This window comes from Hippocampus guttulatus, chromosome 3 (assembly GCF_054856545.1).
Source record: "Hippocampus guttulatus isolate MCC_2025c chromosome 3, RoL_Hgut_1.0, whole genome shotgun sequence".
Classification (NCBI taxonomy): domain Eukaryota; kingdom Metazoa; phylum Chordata; class Actinopteri; order Syngnathiformes; family Syngnathidae; genus Hippocampus; species Hippocampus guttulatus.
In genome coordinates this window covers 15,375,434-15,391,989 of record NC_141263.1, presented here as the reverse complement: position 1 = coordinate 15,391,989, position 16,556 = coordinate 15,375,434, and the positions used below count along the sequence as shown (strand labels likewise).

Here is a 16,556-nt window from a genome sequence, read left to right as displayed (position 1 = left end):
GTACCAGCCTGCCTGGGACAAAAATTGCAAATACACTGAAGCTGATGTTTTACATGCATATAATTATCCAAATTTTAAAAGGCAATGTCTTATATATTGATCCTGTTAAATAAAAATTAAAATAAAAAGGGAGACTAAAAAAGTTACACGCACACACACGCGCGCACACAAACACACGCATACACACACAGACACGCACACTCACACACACAGAGACACGCACACACACACAGACACGCACACACACACACAGAGACACGCACACACGCACGCACGCACACGCGCAAATAGCACTCGTGTCGTGGTAATTTCCTTCTCTGCGGACTGCTTCTCCTTTTCCCGCTCATTTTTAAATGGCGCAGCGCACTAAAGGGTCCGACTAGAATGTTAAATCACCCGCTTTTGTTCCACCTTTCGCGTCGGCGACTCGGCACGACTGCGTAATCTGCGCTCGGAGGGGGGCCACATGAGGGGAGATATGTGTCATATCTTTGTCGTAGTTGCTTGTTGCTACAAACTAGTGTAACTCATAGTGCTGGAGACAAATTCCTTGTGTGATTCACAGTACTTCTTTCTTCTTTTCTGATTGATATAAAAATGATTTATTAGATATAAACACATAACGGGGTAGGACTAGATAAGTTTTTTACTTCTTCCTACTCCCTTGAACATAACTGTGTTGAATGAAGATTGATTTCTTTCTTTTTACTTTTTTTATCTACCTTATTTTCTGTCAAATTATTACTGTATATATGTTTTATGTTCAATAAACAAACAAACATGCTTGGCCAATAAAGACACTTCTGTTGATTAAACCATTGTGCTTCTTCTACCGGTGTACGTAAAACCGCAACGATCAATGCTAACTGTTAGCATGTATTTGTTGCTTATTTTAAATACACAACATGTAATTCTCTTTGTTTCATGTGTAGTTTGAAAATAAATTTACAACGGGAGGGGCATTAAACAATTTGAAATCTCATTTTTCAAGATTTCTTTTCTCGTCAAGAGAGTTAAGTTCACATCCACTGCATGGTGCTCAAAGCAATAATTTTTGCTCTGAGGTCAAACCATAAAATCAGCCGAATGATGGCTGCTACCTCAAAAGGATGCTTCAATCATTTACTCTGCATGCTGAAGAAAGGATTACTAATACAGGTTCTTCCTGATTTATAAAGCCAATGGGACTATAAATGTGCAATTACCAAAAGCAGTTAATCTGTAGGTTTGTGTCTTGATACCTACTGGAAGAGCCAAAATAAGTTAAACAGATGCACTTCAAAATGTCATTTAATGACATAAATATCAGTCCAAAGATCAGAAATGTCTGTAACATATTGTGCATAGAGCACTTGTGAGGCAGCCACAAATCAAATTGTGAGTCGAGAAACACCTCATCATAAACAGGGACGTTCAATCCATCAATTGCACACAAACATGCGCTTATGAAAGACGAAAGCAGAAAGTTAACATGATGCAACTTAAATGCGCTGTAGTCTTGACATCCGTAAGTGAACAAAATAGTCATGTGTTCAAGCACTGTTTTTTTTTTGTTTTGTTTTATATATTCAGAAATAAAATTTTAAAACAAGATGACATTGAAGTTTGATATGGATTCATTGCTTTGAAGAAGGGTCAAAGTTTATTTTTAATTATTAAATGCTGTAAAATATTTTATTGATCAGGCACACAAAGTTTGTTGTAATACATTAATGTCGGTTGTTTTGCATCACATTATGTACAGTCCAACGGGTCAACATTATGGCAATAAAAGATGTCATGTAGTAGTACCGAGAGGTTTCCAAATTTCAAATCTGGGTATTGAGCTGAAATGTTTTTTGAAAAAGCCTGCATAAATGCCTCCGTAGGCATATAGCCAAATCTATTTCTCGGCATGGTAATCTGTCACCAAACACTTCTAATTTCTATCCACTCAAGAATAATGAACATCCTGGACTAAAAATATTCCTTCCCAACTCTCATATTTAAAGTCATCTATCTTGTAAAGGCTAACTATGACTGTAAAGTGGATCAAACAACTGTTAGAGATGACACTATAGAATGTCATTTAAGCATTTACTCGACATTCTTCAAATCCATCATAAATTCTGTGTACTAGTAAGCCAATTCCGCGCACTAGAACTGAAATGTTACAACTAAACTACTGTGCTGAACTCGTAACAGTACTCGGCCCAAATAGGTCATGCAGTAGTCGCCTCCTGGAACTTACTAGCAGCATCAAAATGCTCACTAGTAAAATGTTGTTCCAAAACTGTGTAGTAATTGGTGTGTAGACATGTCAAACAGTCATCGACAAAGATGGTGGTGAACCGCCCCCCCCCCCAAAAAACCACTGCAAGTAAAACAGTCATTCTACAAGTGCACTGAATTTTCTTAGTCCTTTGTCCTCATAAATTTGAGAACTTTTGCATACGAGGACAACCACATGATATCAGTGAGACAAAACTGTGCACTTGTTGACAACTGAGAGCTACAAGTACTCCATGGTCATTCTTCCAGTGCACTGAATTGTCTTTTCAGGAAGGTCAAAGACCATACTTGTACCTGGTCTTTTAGCTGAGCATCAGGATATCGAATAATTATTCATCAAAACGCTTTATGGAAAGCGGGCCAAGTACTACTCACTACTATTGACTTTATAAAATTGTACTATTTAACATCTTGCATTTCAACTGTAGTATGAGTGGCACACAGATTTCAACAAGTGCCTAGCTGCCTCACTAACAACAAGTAGTTGTTCTACTGGTGTGCAAAAATGTCATATACTGTAGTAGTGAAAGGCAGTGAAGGCAAACATGCGACAAAAAGGAAAACATTTAATTGGTTTATGTTTGTATCATTGTTAATGTTTTACCATGTGCTCTGCAACAGCTGCAGCTGTTGTGAAAGCACTAAATAAATAAAATTAAGAGACACAGTCGTTCTACTAGTGTATTCAATTGTCTTACTTGCGAGGACAAAGAACGTACTAGTACACTGATAATCTATACTGGATAATCTAGGCTCAATCCTTGATATGTGCACCCACATGTCAACGAGTGCAGTTTTGCCTCACCAGTAATATGTAGTTGTCCTCTTGGTAAACCAAAGTTTTGCTGTTAGTGTGCCGAAATGTCCGAGAGTAGTAGGGGGCAAAAAGTGAGACAACTGTTGTTCTAGTGCGCTGAATTGTCTATAGTTAGGACAAAGTTTGTACTAGTACATGGACCTTCGAGTGTAAATTGAATAACATGCTCAAAAAGCTTTTCATATGACACTACCAGTTATACAACTACAGCTAAACATCTTTATACATGATCAGGTCTACGAAAATCAGATCTGCGGTTATTGAAAATACAATTGTGTACAAAGGCTGAATGTTCCTCAGTTCGTCTGCACTCCCTCGTCTCCGGCTAGATTTTCTTGTTGACGTTCAGAGGCACCGGGTGGCCGCCCAGCAACCTGTCCCGCTCCCGCACCTCCTCCTGCAGTTTGGCCTCCATCACCCGCAGCTGGCGGATGGTGGCCTTCATCTCCTTCATCTTCACCTCCATGAGGGCGATGATGTCCCGCTGCTCGTTGAGTTTGCGCAGCAGCTCAGCCGACGTGGTGCCGGTGGTCAGCGAGTACGAGTGGTCCAGCGGGCTGCTGGTCACGCTGACGTACTGCACGACCGTCTGCTTCGCCTCTGCCGAGGAGGAGGAGTCCACGGCGACGGTAACGGTGCTGAGTTCGGCGGACGCGCCGACAGGCGCGGTGAACGGCGCCTCCGTCGCCACGGGCAGCCGTGCCGTACCCAGATATTCTCCGTTTTGGCCGATCTGCACCACCGTGATGCTGTCGTCGATGGCCTCGCCGCCGGCGTTGGCCTCGGCGCCCTCGGCCGTGTTCCCCAGCACGGTGTTGATGACGACCCCGGTGGTGGCTCCGGCGGGGGCTGCAGCCGCCGTCGTGGACAACTTCTTACCTCTGCCCCGCCGACTCCTGCGCTCGTTCACACCCCTCAGGGGAAAAAGCGACGGCACTCGGATACTGTAGGTTTTCCTTCCGCCCACGAAGTGCACGCTGCAAACCCGGTGCCCAGTGGTGGGCTGGAAGGTGCTAAAACAGCCGCTGACCCCGGCCCGGGAGATGTTCCTCAGCCACAGCTCTCGGAGTGTAGTGTCCTTCGGAAACGTGTAGAAGCGCAAGTCCCGGTCGCGATGCGAATTGCTGTAGCAGCCGGGGACACAGCACGTGAATCCAGGCATGGTAACACCGACGCCTATCGCCCTCAAAGTCAATGCGCACGGCTAATTGCGACGCTTTTATTGCACTTTCTTTATTGTGCGCGGTATCTTCTTCAGCGGCCTGTAGCCGGAACTACACGTCCCACAACGCTAACCACTTCCTGTTTTGTTTTAGGGCGAACGTGGTGAAAAATCTGCTGGCCCAGATCTTAACTCTGTGCGACTTCATCTGGAATAAGCGCAAATAAAACCTACAGGTGTAGTATATTCGAGGCCTATGGTTTGTAAAAAAAAAAAAACGCTTAGTTATTTTTATTTTGTACGATGTCAACACGGCAGCCCGCCATTTAGGACTAAAAATCCCATAATGCTTTGGGTTTCATGACCACGACTGACAAAAAACTACTGCCACTGCTGGTCATTTTGTGCTATTACATGCGTTTTTCAATCGTACTCATAAATTGATAATTGTATCTATCTCAACGTCTTAATTACAACTTAAGCTAGAAATAAAATGATTTTGCAGCATTGGTTGTGTTTTTAAATGAACTTTTGAAATAGCTTGTTATTGGTACTTCCGGGGAACGATCCCGAGTGACACAACGACGTCAACGCCCCTGTGAACAAACCTCACTTGGATACTTAGAACACATATTGATTTTCTACCATTAATCATTTTCTATCATTAATTTAATAAACGTGTTAATAATATACATCTTGAATATAAACGATGACGAGGAAGATAATGATTTGTAGTCTTGCTCGAAGGGGTTCCTTCTTTGCAAGCATCTTCACTTTTTTAACATCTCTGGTTGAGAATTCACTTCCATGGTCTATGCTGAAGTTACCATTAGCAACAGGGCAGCGCCCGGCTGAGCACTTACTGCTGTTGTCGGGGAAGTCGCCTGCATAAAAACAGTAGGTAGCAAAAGTTACGTGTGGATATTTACATAAATTGACATATGTCAAGGGGCTATATTTTTTAAGAGTTCAGTCGTAACTTTGCTCGTACTCTGTTTGAAATGTTTTTGTCGCGGCTAGCTTGTTAGCTGGTAAACGTGCTAGCAAACCTTATCACAATGCTCACTGACTCGTCTGTGTATGAGGTCCGCCTTGTCATGTTAATCATTGAAATACACTGCCGCGTTCACTTGTAGTTATTCGTGAACAAGAGGGCGTCTGGTGCCCACTATGCTGCGTATATGGTAGGTAGCAAAACAAACATAAATAGCTTAAATGAACCCTGTTTTCCCCCCTCCTCAGAACACAACCAAGAGTGAGCAGTTAATGCGAAAGGTTTAGGGAGGTTTCAGCTAAGCCTCCCGCAAGGAATAACGTTGTTGTCAGGTGCTCCTGCCACATTCCAAGTGCTGGCTCCACAGTTGACATATTTGACCTGAGCCATGAAAATTGGCCCTGAAACGGCCTCAAGAGAAACGGAATTTACATTTATCTTATCAAATAAATATGCCTGATGCACTTTGCGCCAGGCTTTACAAAATCAGGATTTTGCCGCAGATCAGCAAGTTGGGGAAAAATTCCCCATAAATGATCAGCGATCTGATCAGAATATGGAATAAACTTCCCAATCTCTTTAATTGAACAACTTATTTGTTTACTGTACAGTCGAACCCTTTTATTTGACCTGTTATTTGATTCGGACCGTCTCAGCCCAAATATAGGCTAAATCCACGTATAATTGGCACCCATTGAAATGCATTGGGAAAAAATAACGATTCAACCTGGAATATTCTCCCAAACAGACTAATAAACATTCATTAAGTGGATATTGGAGGGTAAAACCGACTCCGGCCCCTCCCCCAAAAATAAAATAAAGCTATTAGAAAAAATACTTGTTTCCTCTCACTTGTCCTTCAAGCTGGTGAGAGAGGACTGTAAGCAGAAATGGGGCTCCCTACTAAAGTATTTACATTTCAGTTGCCTTTTTTTGTTTTTCAGGGGGAAAGTCTCACTTCCAGGGACCACAGAGGATACTGGCACATTGGTGACTTTACAATCACGATGTATGTTTGCACCGCCATGATTTTGACGTAAGGCTGCAGCAAGCTGCGCCGTCATGCTGCCAGGAGTCGGTGTGTTTGGGACAGGAAGCACAGCTCGGGTGCTCGTCCCTATGCTGAAAGCGGAGGGCTTTGAGGTCCATGCGCTCTGGGGGAGGAGCGAAGAGGAAGCGTGCAGCCTGGCAAAAGAGCTCAGTATCCCGTTTCACACAAGTCGATCTGATGACGTCCTGCTACACCAAGACGTTGACCTTGTTTGCATCTATATTCCACCCTCAATGACACGGCAGATTGCTGTCAAAGCACTGGGTAAGAGGTCAGAAACACACACGCAACACTTCTGAACGGTAGCATGGCAGCTGCAGTTTAGGTGTTGTAATTAAGAGTTGTTGCAATCCACTCACATCATAGGAAATCAGGGCCAATCACGTAATTTTCATATGATTGTTTGGTTGAAGAAGATGGGATTTTCTTAAATTGTATTCACTTTCAAACATCACAATGTGACAAAATAATCCAGGGGCCAAAAGATCTTTCCAAATAAAAGAGCAGTGGCTTCGTTTTATGTTAAACAATGTAATGCCTCAGGGTTTTTTGTAGCACCGGTAATTTAAGACTGACAGTGACAAAGCATCAGCGTGTCTACAGCCAGCCACAGCGCTCTCTGTGGTGAGCGGCGTCTCCCAAAGAGCATCCTTCCCCAGGACATGAGTTCGGACTTCAAGCTTTCCCAAAGCCTGCTAAGGTAAAAGAGGCGTAGAGTCAGATGTGGAAGCATTTTACTTCCACAGCAAACAGTGAGGCAACCTCAAAACTGAAATACATTACAAGTAAGTCCCCAAAGCCTGTTATAACATACGATGTGGTCAGCCAACTTGCTGAAAGGCATCTCAAAGGTTAGCAAATGTGTCACATTTATACGACTTCCCTTCAAATGGAAGTGTGAATTAATTTGTGACAAGCAAACTTGTGCCATGCTGGTCGCGTTTGATCAGGCTATTAATCAAAGGTGTTGTATGTAGATGAGTGGAATCGATCCCTCACCCATCAACTATGCGACCGCATTGACTCGTAATAGATTTAAATAAGACAAACAAAAGGAAAGCTATACTCAAGATGGCCAGATGACCAGCATGCTCAATACGAAATAGAGCTACTGTATCGAGTTATCTAATGGAATTCCTGAGCATTGACCTCGGCTTCCTCTTATAGTTGCAACATCCTGGCTGAGGGTGTCCCACCCAGCGTGGAGGTCCTATGCTCGGAAGCCTTCTTGTCTGTGTATTTGATTATCTCTGCACCACATCTCTTGTTGCAGGAAGTTGAACATTTGGCTAATTCATTTCGTACCTGATGAATGTTACTCTCACTGTCTAAAAGCTGAGAGTCGAGCCTTGATCGATTCATACTTGATTAAAAAATTTTTTTTTAAAAACTCTGCTTTCTCACTGCCTTCCCGGTAAATTGTGATTCATCCATTTGCGTTGGGTTATTATCTGAATAATAATAAGAATACACTCTGCCTTTTGTCTCTCTGTAGGCATAGGTAAAAACGTTGTCAGTGAGAAAGCTGCGACTGCTGTGGATTCTTTCCAGATGGTAAATGCAGCCAGGTATTACCCGCAGCTGCTCAGCATCATGGGTAACACACTGCGTTTCCTTCCCACTTTTGCGGCGATGCGGCAGCTGCTGATGGAGGGATACGTAGGTGAAGTGCAAGTATGTGACGTGCGTGTGTACGGGCCCAGCCTTCTGGACCAGTCGTACGGCTGGACTTGTGAAGACCTGATGGGAGGCGGGGGCCTGCACACGGTGGGCTCGGCCATCATCGACCTTTTAAGTTACCTGACCGGGACACGGGCCCAGCGTGTTCATGGCTTGCTGCGCACCTTCGTACAGCAAAATGACACCATCAGAGGCATCCGACGAGTCACCAGTGACGACTTTTGTTTCTTTCAAATGTTAATGGGGCCGTGCACGGGCGGCGTGTGCTGCACGGTGACCCTGAACTTCAACATGCCAGGTTCCTTTTTGCATGAGGTGATGGTCGTTGGATCCACGGGGAGATTGGTGGCGAGAGGGACGCAACTGTACGGTCAGCGCAACGGCAGTAAACGTGAGGAGCTATTGCTTAGCGACGGCAGCTGGGCTGGACCTGATGTGAAAGACATACCTTTGCCGCACCTGCTGGGGCTGGGCGCCATGGTCAAGGCCCTGAGACAGTCCTTCCAGGCACACCAGGAGCGCAGGTTGTGGGCGCGTGGTCCGGTTGCCATGGCACCCACCTTTGAAGACGGCCTCTACGTACAGACGGTAGTGGAGGCCGTGAAGCGGTCCAGCTTTAGCGGAGAGTGGGAGTGTGTTGAGATCATGAATAAAGAGCCCGATCCCAATCACAACATGTGTGAGGCTCTGCAGAGAAATAAGAACTAATATTTGGATATTAGGCTTTCGGCTGATATTTCTGGATGGCCCTAAAATGCCCTTTCACGTTTACAGGTGAACTTAATTTGACCTTCTCTCAACTTTTGAACGCACTTGTCCAATTGTTCAATATTTCAGTCCTGTTTGCGCAATGCGCTGTTCTCTAAGGCCCACCGGGGCTTCACAGCGACGTAAAACTGACTGAACGTCACGTGTCAAAAAACAGGCGAGCTGTGACGTTCACAATGCAAGCCCAAGGGTCCTTTGATTTCAATTTAGGTCAACAGCAGAGAAGACAAAATGTCAGTGCCCTGATATTGATGACTGGATGGATTACTCCGCTTAATTCTTACTTCACAAACGTAGTACTAATCAGAATATTGTGTTTGGCCTAGAGGAGGCACAAAATTTTCCTTGAGTTCCCCTTCTACAATATATTCATAATTTCATTATATAGTTATGACTCAAAAGCAAGGCGTGGAGAGTCTCTGTCACCAAATGTATGAGTTGAGACTCACCAACTAATTTACCAATCGTCTAACTCAGTCGCCTCCGGCAGTGTCACTCAGTGTGTGGCAGGCCAAGCAAGGCGCTGAATGGCAACATTCGCAACACTTGTTCGATTGAGCTCTTTTTTAGAAAACAGTATGAAGTACATAAACATTGGCAAAATGGGCATGTTGATTAAAGTTGAGAGAAGTTCAAATGAAGTTCACCTATAAAGTTAAAGAGCATTTTTTTGATGAATCCTAAAATTGCCAATGAAAGCCCAATATTGCTAACTTGTGAGTATTTTAAGAGTGCTACTACTAAACATGTCTGATGCAACAGGGGCCTGAATGTTTTCACTTCAGCCGCAGTTTACACCACACGACTACTTGGAGCTTTTGGTTTTTGTTTGTTTTTTGCCACCTGTTGAATAGAATGTTGTGCTTGCATGAGGGTGCTCCTCTTCACTATTTTGTTTCTCTATTGAAAACTTTTTTTTAAGACCTATTGCCTCTAAATACTTGGGCTTAAAACTTTTTTTTGTTTTTAGATTGTGCTGTTTGAAAACCATTATTATGCATCCAAGTCCAATGGCACCTTATTTGAAAGCAATGCTGTGATTTGACAAAAGAAATTGCATTTGTAAACACTGGCAGAATTCTACTGATGCTCCATTGACAGTGCTCAGCTTTTTTGAATTTACAAGCGGAATAATGCCGTTGTGCAGAGAGTTTCGTATGTGTTTTCATTTTATAGGACAGTTGTAGGTTTTGGGCAGCATGGTGGTGCAAGTGGCTAGCGTGTCTGCCTCACAGTCATGAGGTTCTCGACTCAGGCCCTCCCGTGTGTAATTTACTCTGGCTTTACCCCACTTTCCCAAAACATGCATGTTAGGTTAATTGAAGACTGTAAATTGTCATAAGTATGAGTGTGAATAGTTGACTATATGTGCCCTGCGATTCACTGGCTCGAGCTCACCAGTGACCTCAAACAGTTTAGAAAATGAATTTTGATGCCATGCCATTGATAGACGAGGGTGTAAATTATATCTGGAATGCTACGGGCTGTGTTTAATAAGCTATGTCAGAAAAGTGATCTCAAGGTAGATATGTGTTCTCGGTCAAAGTGGCTTCAATCCACCAAACAAAAGAGGCTGTCAGCAATTTGCGGTCTCCTTTAAAAAGCAGTGGATGGTTCGGGGAAAATCACATTTTCCCTGCAGCTATCTCATGCTGGAAAACAGACTAATTCCATCAAGTTGTGATTAAAAATAACAAGCAAATATGTGGTTGTGTGAAACAGCACATTTGACAAGTTTTTTTCCCCTATCTGTTACACATTGATGTTTACTCTAAAGAAGGGCCCAAGCCGCTTTGAATGTGTGAAACATACAAAGCGTGCACAGTTCATATATTTTCTCCCTTCCATCTTAATCTTGCACCAGATGAAACAAAGTTTATCAAATCTGCCGTGGAGCAACATTTTAATATTGTTTTAGTTGACCTATTTGAAAACCAAATGGGGTGAAACTCAGTTGTTTACATTTGTTGTCCTTTTTATAAGACTTTTAATTGGTTGCAAAAGCATATTAAGTGATGCCTCAAATACAGCCTTTATTGTAATTGTAATATTTGAACCCTTAGATGCGGTTTGACTAGGATGATGTCATAGTTGTCGTACAGTAGTCACTGATAACAACATTTAGGATTATTTGTTATTACTGTAGTATCCCCCATTTTTGACCGTGACAGTGCATTACTGTACTATAAAATTAAGTTTACATGATATACGTCATATTTCCCAGCAGTGATGCTCAAAGTCCTTTCAGTAAATTAAAAAAAAGCATTACAAATATCTGACTTAGTTTAATCATCATCTTTTTTGCACTGATACTGTAAAATTAATTAGCACACGGTGTGCTTCCTCGACTAGCCGACACACTGCAAAATCAGTTTAACGTTTGTCAATATAAGGAAGATTGTTTATTTATGTTTTGGTGTGGAAAATAATTTCTTGTGTTTGGTCTGTTCCCTTTTGTCAGTCAATCTGTGAATTTCTTTTGAAAACGAAATATTTATTTTTTTGTTTGTTGAATTCAGGCCAAGCCTCATTGAGCACAGTGTGTTGTGTTTAAATCGGGGAACTGTTCATCTGACAGACATTACCTTTAATAAATACAGTTGTATTCATGTCAGTGTTTTTATTGATTCCTGCTAATAAGATACAATTATTTTTAGGAAGAAAAGCTGTTTCAATGTGGCAGGTAATCAAAACGGCGAACAAGTAAGTTTTTCTTAATTTTTTTGCCGGTGTACTTTGTTGACCCCTAGTGTGGAACTGCAGAAAATTGCACCAACGGCTTCTGAACATTCCATTTCTATACTTTTATTTTAAATAAATGCGTTGAAACAGTTTGTCATCTGGGGTTTGGTTTGGTTTGCTTTACTACCGCATCCCTTTTCTATTCTCCACTTCCTCTTCTGCTTGGAGAGAGGGTGAGAGTTGCTATGAGGATTCTGCATCAACCGACCGGAACCTCAGAAAGAGCATTTCCCTGGAACCGTATGCATTTATTTTCATTGAATGGACTCTCAAGATGTTTAAACCAACATTCACGTGCCTATCGTGTGATGAACATTTACCCAACCGGCATTCCTTTGCAGCCTGGCTCATCTGGAACGGGGATTGGCCGGTCGGTTCTTTACATGGCCACTAAGAAGCAGTGTAGACCTTTTCGTGTTATTTGTCAGCATAGAGTGAACAGAAGAAGTCGACGGTGTCCGTCGCAGCCTAACCTACTCGACAATAAAGAGACGCCATTAAACGAAGAGTTTGAACAGTTAAAGGAGAACTAATTTGAGGTTGTACGACAAACATGACGCGCAAAAGAAGTGTCGTTTGGGATTATTTCAATGACGTCTGTCCCGAATCGGTTGCGTGCCTCCTCTGTAAAAACTTACTGTACAAACACGAACAGGGCAGCACCACGGGAATGTGGAGACATCTGCGGGCACAACATCCAACAGAGGCGGCTATGGCCGCCAAAAGAGAAAGCCGGAGAACCTCCATTTCCTCCAACCACGAACAGGAGCCTCTAGAAATTGGCGAAGCACAAGGTACCGGTCGCTAAAGTCATTGTGTTATTTTTATTTTGACTTCAAAATGGCGCCGCGAGAGTGGCTGCCTTTCCAGTAGGTCCTATATTTTGTTGTTCTACTTCTTCCTTTCATAACTTTGCTGCTGTGAATTGGGAATTTCTCCATTGCGAGACTAATAAAGGTCTTCTTATCTTACCTTAAAGGAAGGAACGGAAGTTGTTTTGACAGCACTGAATCCTTAGAATCGATTCATTGAAATTCGTTCAAAAGATTCATTTTCCGAGTCGTTCATCATCACGAATCAGTCCTCACTGCTTCACAGTCACTGGCTGAGCGGCGGTGATTCCCGAATATTATTAACTATGAAGGCTTTAAAAAGAGACAATTAAAATAAAACATCGCAGCCAGTGTTGCTACTTGGAAACTTGTCTTGATTTAAACTAGTATTATTCTACATGAAATATAGCTTCACTACGTTGAATGTACCCATCAATGGCATGTCCACAGCTACTCCAAAACTACTTCAGGTGCGTGATTTTTTTAGTTGTACTCTTGTAGTATGAATGAACACTTGTTTGAAACATTTGTCGATGTCTTGAACTAATGCAGTGTAAACACCGTGTTCTTAAGTGAGCAGTGTACTAAAAATGGGTTACTGTATATTTGCAGATGTGTAGTCATTGTTGTCAATGAAAAGCGCATCTCTACAAAGAGCAAGCCGTTGGAATCACTCGGGGAAACTTTGTTCAATGAGTGACACATAATATTGCATTTGTGGAACATCAGAACGCCATCTATTGAAAGTGGAAAGCTTTGTGGAAGAATATGCTCTGTGTCCCCACTGTGTATTCTTATTGCTATTACATTCATGGAATAATAATTCACAATATCTTCTCAAGTGGAGGTGGAACTGGAGGACGGAAATGGTGACGTCGCCACCATGAATAATGATGACATTGACTCTGCAATGGATACCCTCCTTGCAGCTGCTCAAGGAGAAGAGCCTGTCAAAGAAAGGCCAGAAGAGGTAGTAGTGGTTAGAGAGGAACGCCCTTCCAGCGGTAAATATCACCGTCGCAGCCTGATCTGGAAACGTTTTGAGCCTTTGGGCAGTTTGAATGCTGCTCAATGTTTGATTTGCAAGAAGAAGATAATGTGCTCTGAGGGCAAGACCAGCAACCTGTACCGACACATGGCAAAGACTCACCCACAGGTGAATACACGATCAGGTGAAGCTGTGAATGAAGCTGGTGTTCATTCTGAGTTGAACGGTATCCTCGAAGCTGTCCAAGGAGAAACTGCGGGAGCTGGAGTGGCAGAAAAAAAGTGTAAAGAAGAAAAAATCATGGTCGAAAATCCCCTCCGTTTCAGGAATAAATGCCACCGCCGTAGCTCGATCTGGAAACTTTTTGAGCCTTTGGGCAGTTTGGATGTTGCTCAGTGTTTGATTTGCAAGAAGAGGATCAGGTGTCCTGACGGCAAGACCAGCAACATGCATCGACACATGTCAAAGAGCCACCCGCAGGCGTATCGGCAAGCGGGCAAGGCGCTGAAGCTGACGAAAACAAACTCGCCATCACACAGTTCCAATGTTCAGCAGGAGACGTGTCCAGTCGAGGTAATGAAGGGGAAAATTACAGGTAAGCTTTCATGATCACTATGGGCACTACATAACAAACTCGTTTTTGTTGTGGGCAACTTTGGAGTTAAGTCTTCCCTCGGAGGGCCGTTACAACAATGTAACCGAATAAATGTTTAATCATCACATCGTATAATTACTTGTATACAACAAATCGATGGATTATTAGTTTTGAAATCAGTCAACTATATGTTTTTTGCTCAATTATTGTTCAAGTGAGTGTAAACAGGGTAACAAAATTATTGCAAAATCTCAATGTTATTTATCACATGTGACGATTTTACATTTCGCTGAATTGGAGCTGAAACAAACTTTGAATGAGAATAAAATGTTTAAAAAAGATGGCAACGGCTCTGATCGCAAGCTGCAATTTGACTGCTGAGCAGCTAAAACTTCTGGTGATGCAGGTCACGCGCCACCGTAAGTTAAAGGTGACCTGCTTTTTTATTTACTTTTTTTAATACTTTTTGTGAAACTGATAGGATGCTTAGGGTGCAGTTTACACTAACACAAAAAATATATATTAATAACACGCACGCAGACGCACGAATCTTTCCCCACCGCCTCCCCCTATGCCCCACGCAATCGACTTGGGGCCAGTACACGGGCTAATGGTCGATCACAATTCACTGGTTGGGCACCCCTGCACTAATCTTTTTTATATTACTACAGTATTAATTGTGTATTTTGTGATTTATTTACCCACATTTGAGCTGCTATTCAATTTTGTTGCGCTTTGCGGTACAATGACGGTAAAGGTTTTCAGATTCTGCCAAGCTTCTCAAACTGGCGCTGAACTGCAGTCAGGGAAGGAAATAATTTTTGCCCGGCACCAATTTTGCAACACTGCTCAAATGAGCCTACTCCAAAACCTAATGTGTCAAAATGCTGAAGGCCTCAGGCAGAGATGGTTCCATGATTTTTTTTCTCCTGGGACTCAAGGGAGGCTAGACTGATAAATAGGGGGCCCACTGACAACATTGTTTACAAAAATATTTTATAAGATCAAATAAAATTCTGGAAGCAAAACAGATTTCTGACGGAGCTCTGCCCTGTGGGAACAATAAATCCCTCCCTGTGTGCTCCTTCTTTACCAAGAAAATTATCATCTTTCAGATATGGTCCAAGTTTCAAAGGATACTGCAGCAGAGAGGCGCGTTTTCAGAAGAGAGCGGGAGTTGATCGAAGCTTTGAGGAGGACGCAGAGGGAGGAGGCCAAGGCTCTGGACCAACAGAGGGAGCTTGTCGAGAGTCTGCGGGCAGTCAATGCCAGAGAAGCCGCCGTAGAGAAGAAGCAAATTGAGTCTCTCAGGAGAGCACAGCAGGAAGAAGCTAAAGACTTAATGAGACAAAGAGAAGAGCTGGAGAGAGAAAGGACTGAGCAGCAGAAGAGGTGGGAGGAGCTTGAGCAGGAAAAGAAACAATTGCTCTTGCTTTGCCACGAACCTGCAACGCCAACTTTGGTTTCCCACCAACAATGATTTTTTTTTAACCTGTGCCATTGTGTACCATTGCAAATGCCTCATTACATTAGCATATATAGAACATTAGCATAAACATCTCACACAAAAAAAAGTTGGGAGTTTTTGACTCTCTGGTTACATTCTAAAATGCACTATAATCTTGACAGGTACACTTGACCTTCTCAGAAGTGTCAAACTGTTCGGTCTTTTAGCGCTTTTCGCGCTACTTGGTGATCTCTAACAAAGGGATGAACCGCCAAATAAAATTCCTGGTTGAATTACGGTTGTTATTCACAAAGTCATATTTCCTTTTCATCAAATGCGCTTTGTAAGTCATTTGGATCATTGTTTTTTTCCCCCCACTCAAGATATACACACACATAAATCTGTCAGGTTCTATCATTTTTGTCATTGTTCAGTAGCCATGACAGACAGCACCATTACTGAGTAGGAAATGACTCCCACACCGCCTGCTCAGAAGGCAGGCAAATTAAAGAAAACATTGATTTTGCTTTTATACAACACCTAGAAATTCTAATGAAAATGATCGGCAGTTCCTTGTCCACTGTTACGTCAAGACAAATGAAGCTTATTAAAGTATCCAACGCAAACTCTCTCCAACCAACAAAACCCACAAAGGTATCGACAATTTGTCTCCATGATTAATGATTATCAATAATTTGGCGCTTCAACAACGAAACGAAACATTCATTATGTTGGTCACGTGGTTTTCCTTAAAATGACACACGCACCGATAGGCGGCGTCGGCATGCACCGAGGTTCAGTGTTGTCAGACCCATTACAATTGTATGTTGGGGGGAAGAGGGAGGGTCCTCTTTTTATGTTGTATTTTTGAGTTGCGTTTTTTTATGTATGAAAAGTGCTATATAAATAAAGATTGATTGACAAAGTTGTTAACGCATCTGATGTTTCTTAACAGCGCGTGAGTGAACTGTGTATGGTCTGTTTCCAGTCTTTTTTTGAAGTTGCATGCAATGACTTAAAATCCAAAAGATGTCGCAATTAAAACGACATCAGTCTCAGCAGTGTCGACACAGTTTGGGAAACGTGCCATACACCCAATGAGGCCTCATTTGCCCATCACTAGTTGTGTATTAAAAATATCGCATAAGTACTTGTTGGTTGTTTTTGTTTTGGATTTGTCGACAAAGAATTAAGTAAAATAAAGTTTC

The 16,556-nt window shown here is 42.5% G+C and overlaps 3 protein-coding genes across 6 annotated transcripts; 2 read left to right on the top strand and 1 right to left on the bottom strand.

Moving 5' to 3' along the window:
• Positions 1-1,274: 1,274 nt before the first annotated feature.
• thap11 (THAP domain containing 11) lies at positions 1,275-4,683 on the bottom strand. Its single transcript, XM_086107032.1, has one exon. The coding sequence runs from the start codon at positions 4,248-4,250 to the stop codon at positions 3,414-3,416; it is 837 nt and encodes a 278-aa protein (XP_085963158.1). The 5' UTR covers positions 4,251-4,683; the 3' UTR covers positions 1,275-3,413.
• gfod2 (glucose-fructose oxidoreductase domain containing 2) lies at positions 4,373-11,352 on the top strand. 4 transcript variants are annotated; one of them, XM_086107030.1, is made up of 4 exons: positions 4,579-5,147; positions 6,189-6,559; positions 7,791-7,849; positions 7,937-11,352. In XM_086107030.1, exons 2-4 carry the CDS (start codon positions 6,307-6,309, stop codon positions 8,681-8,683), a joined length of 1,059 nt encoding a protein of 352 aa, XP_085963156.1. In that variant the 5' UTR covers positions 4,579-5,147; positions 6,189-6,306; the 3' UTR covers positions 8,684-11,352. The 4 variants fall into 4 exon arrangements, with proteins under 4 accessions (XP_085963154.1, XP_085963153.1, XP_085963156.1 ...); XM_086107028.1 differs by lacking the exon at positions 4,579-5,147 and adding an exon at positions 4,373-4,486 and having other exon boundaries at positions 7,791-11,352; XM_086107027.1 differs by having other exon boundaries at positions 4,576-5,147; positions 7,791-11,352.
• A 551-nt stretch (positions 11,353-11,903) lies between these two features.
• LOC147207624 (uncharacterized) lies at positions 11,904-16,281 on the top strand. Its single transcript, XM_086107026.1, has 3 exons — positions 11,904-12,279; positions 13,161-13,901; positions 15,017-16,281. Exons 1-3 carry the CDS (start codon positions 12,039-12,041, stop codon positions 15,379-15,381), a joined length of 1,347 nt encoding a protein of 448 aa, XP_085963152.1. The 5' UTR covers positions 11,904-12,038; the 3' UTR covers positions 15,382-16,281.
• The last annotated feature ends 275 nt before the right edge of the window (positions 16,282-16,556 follow it).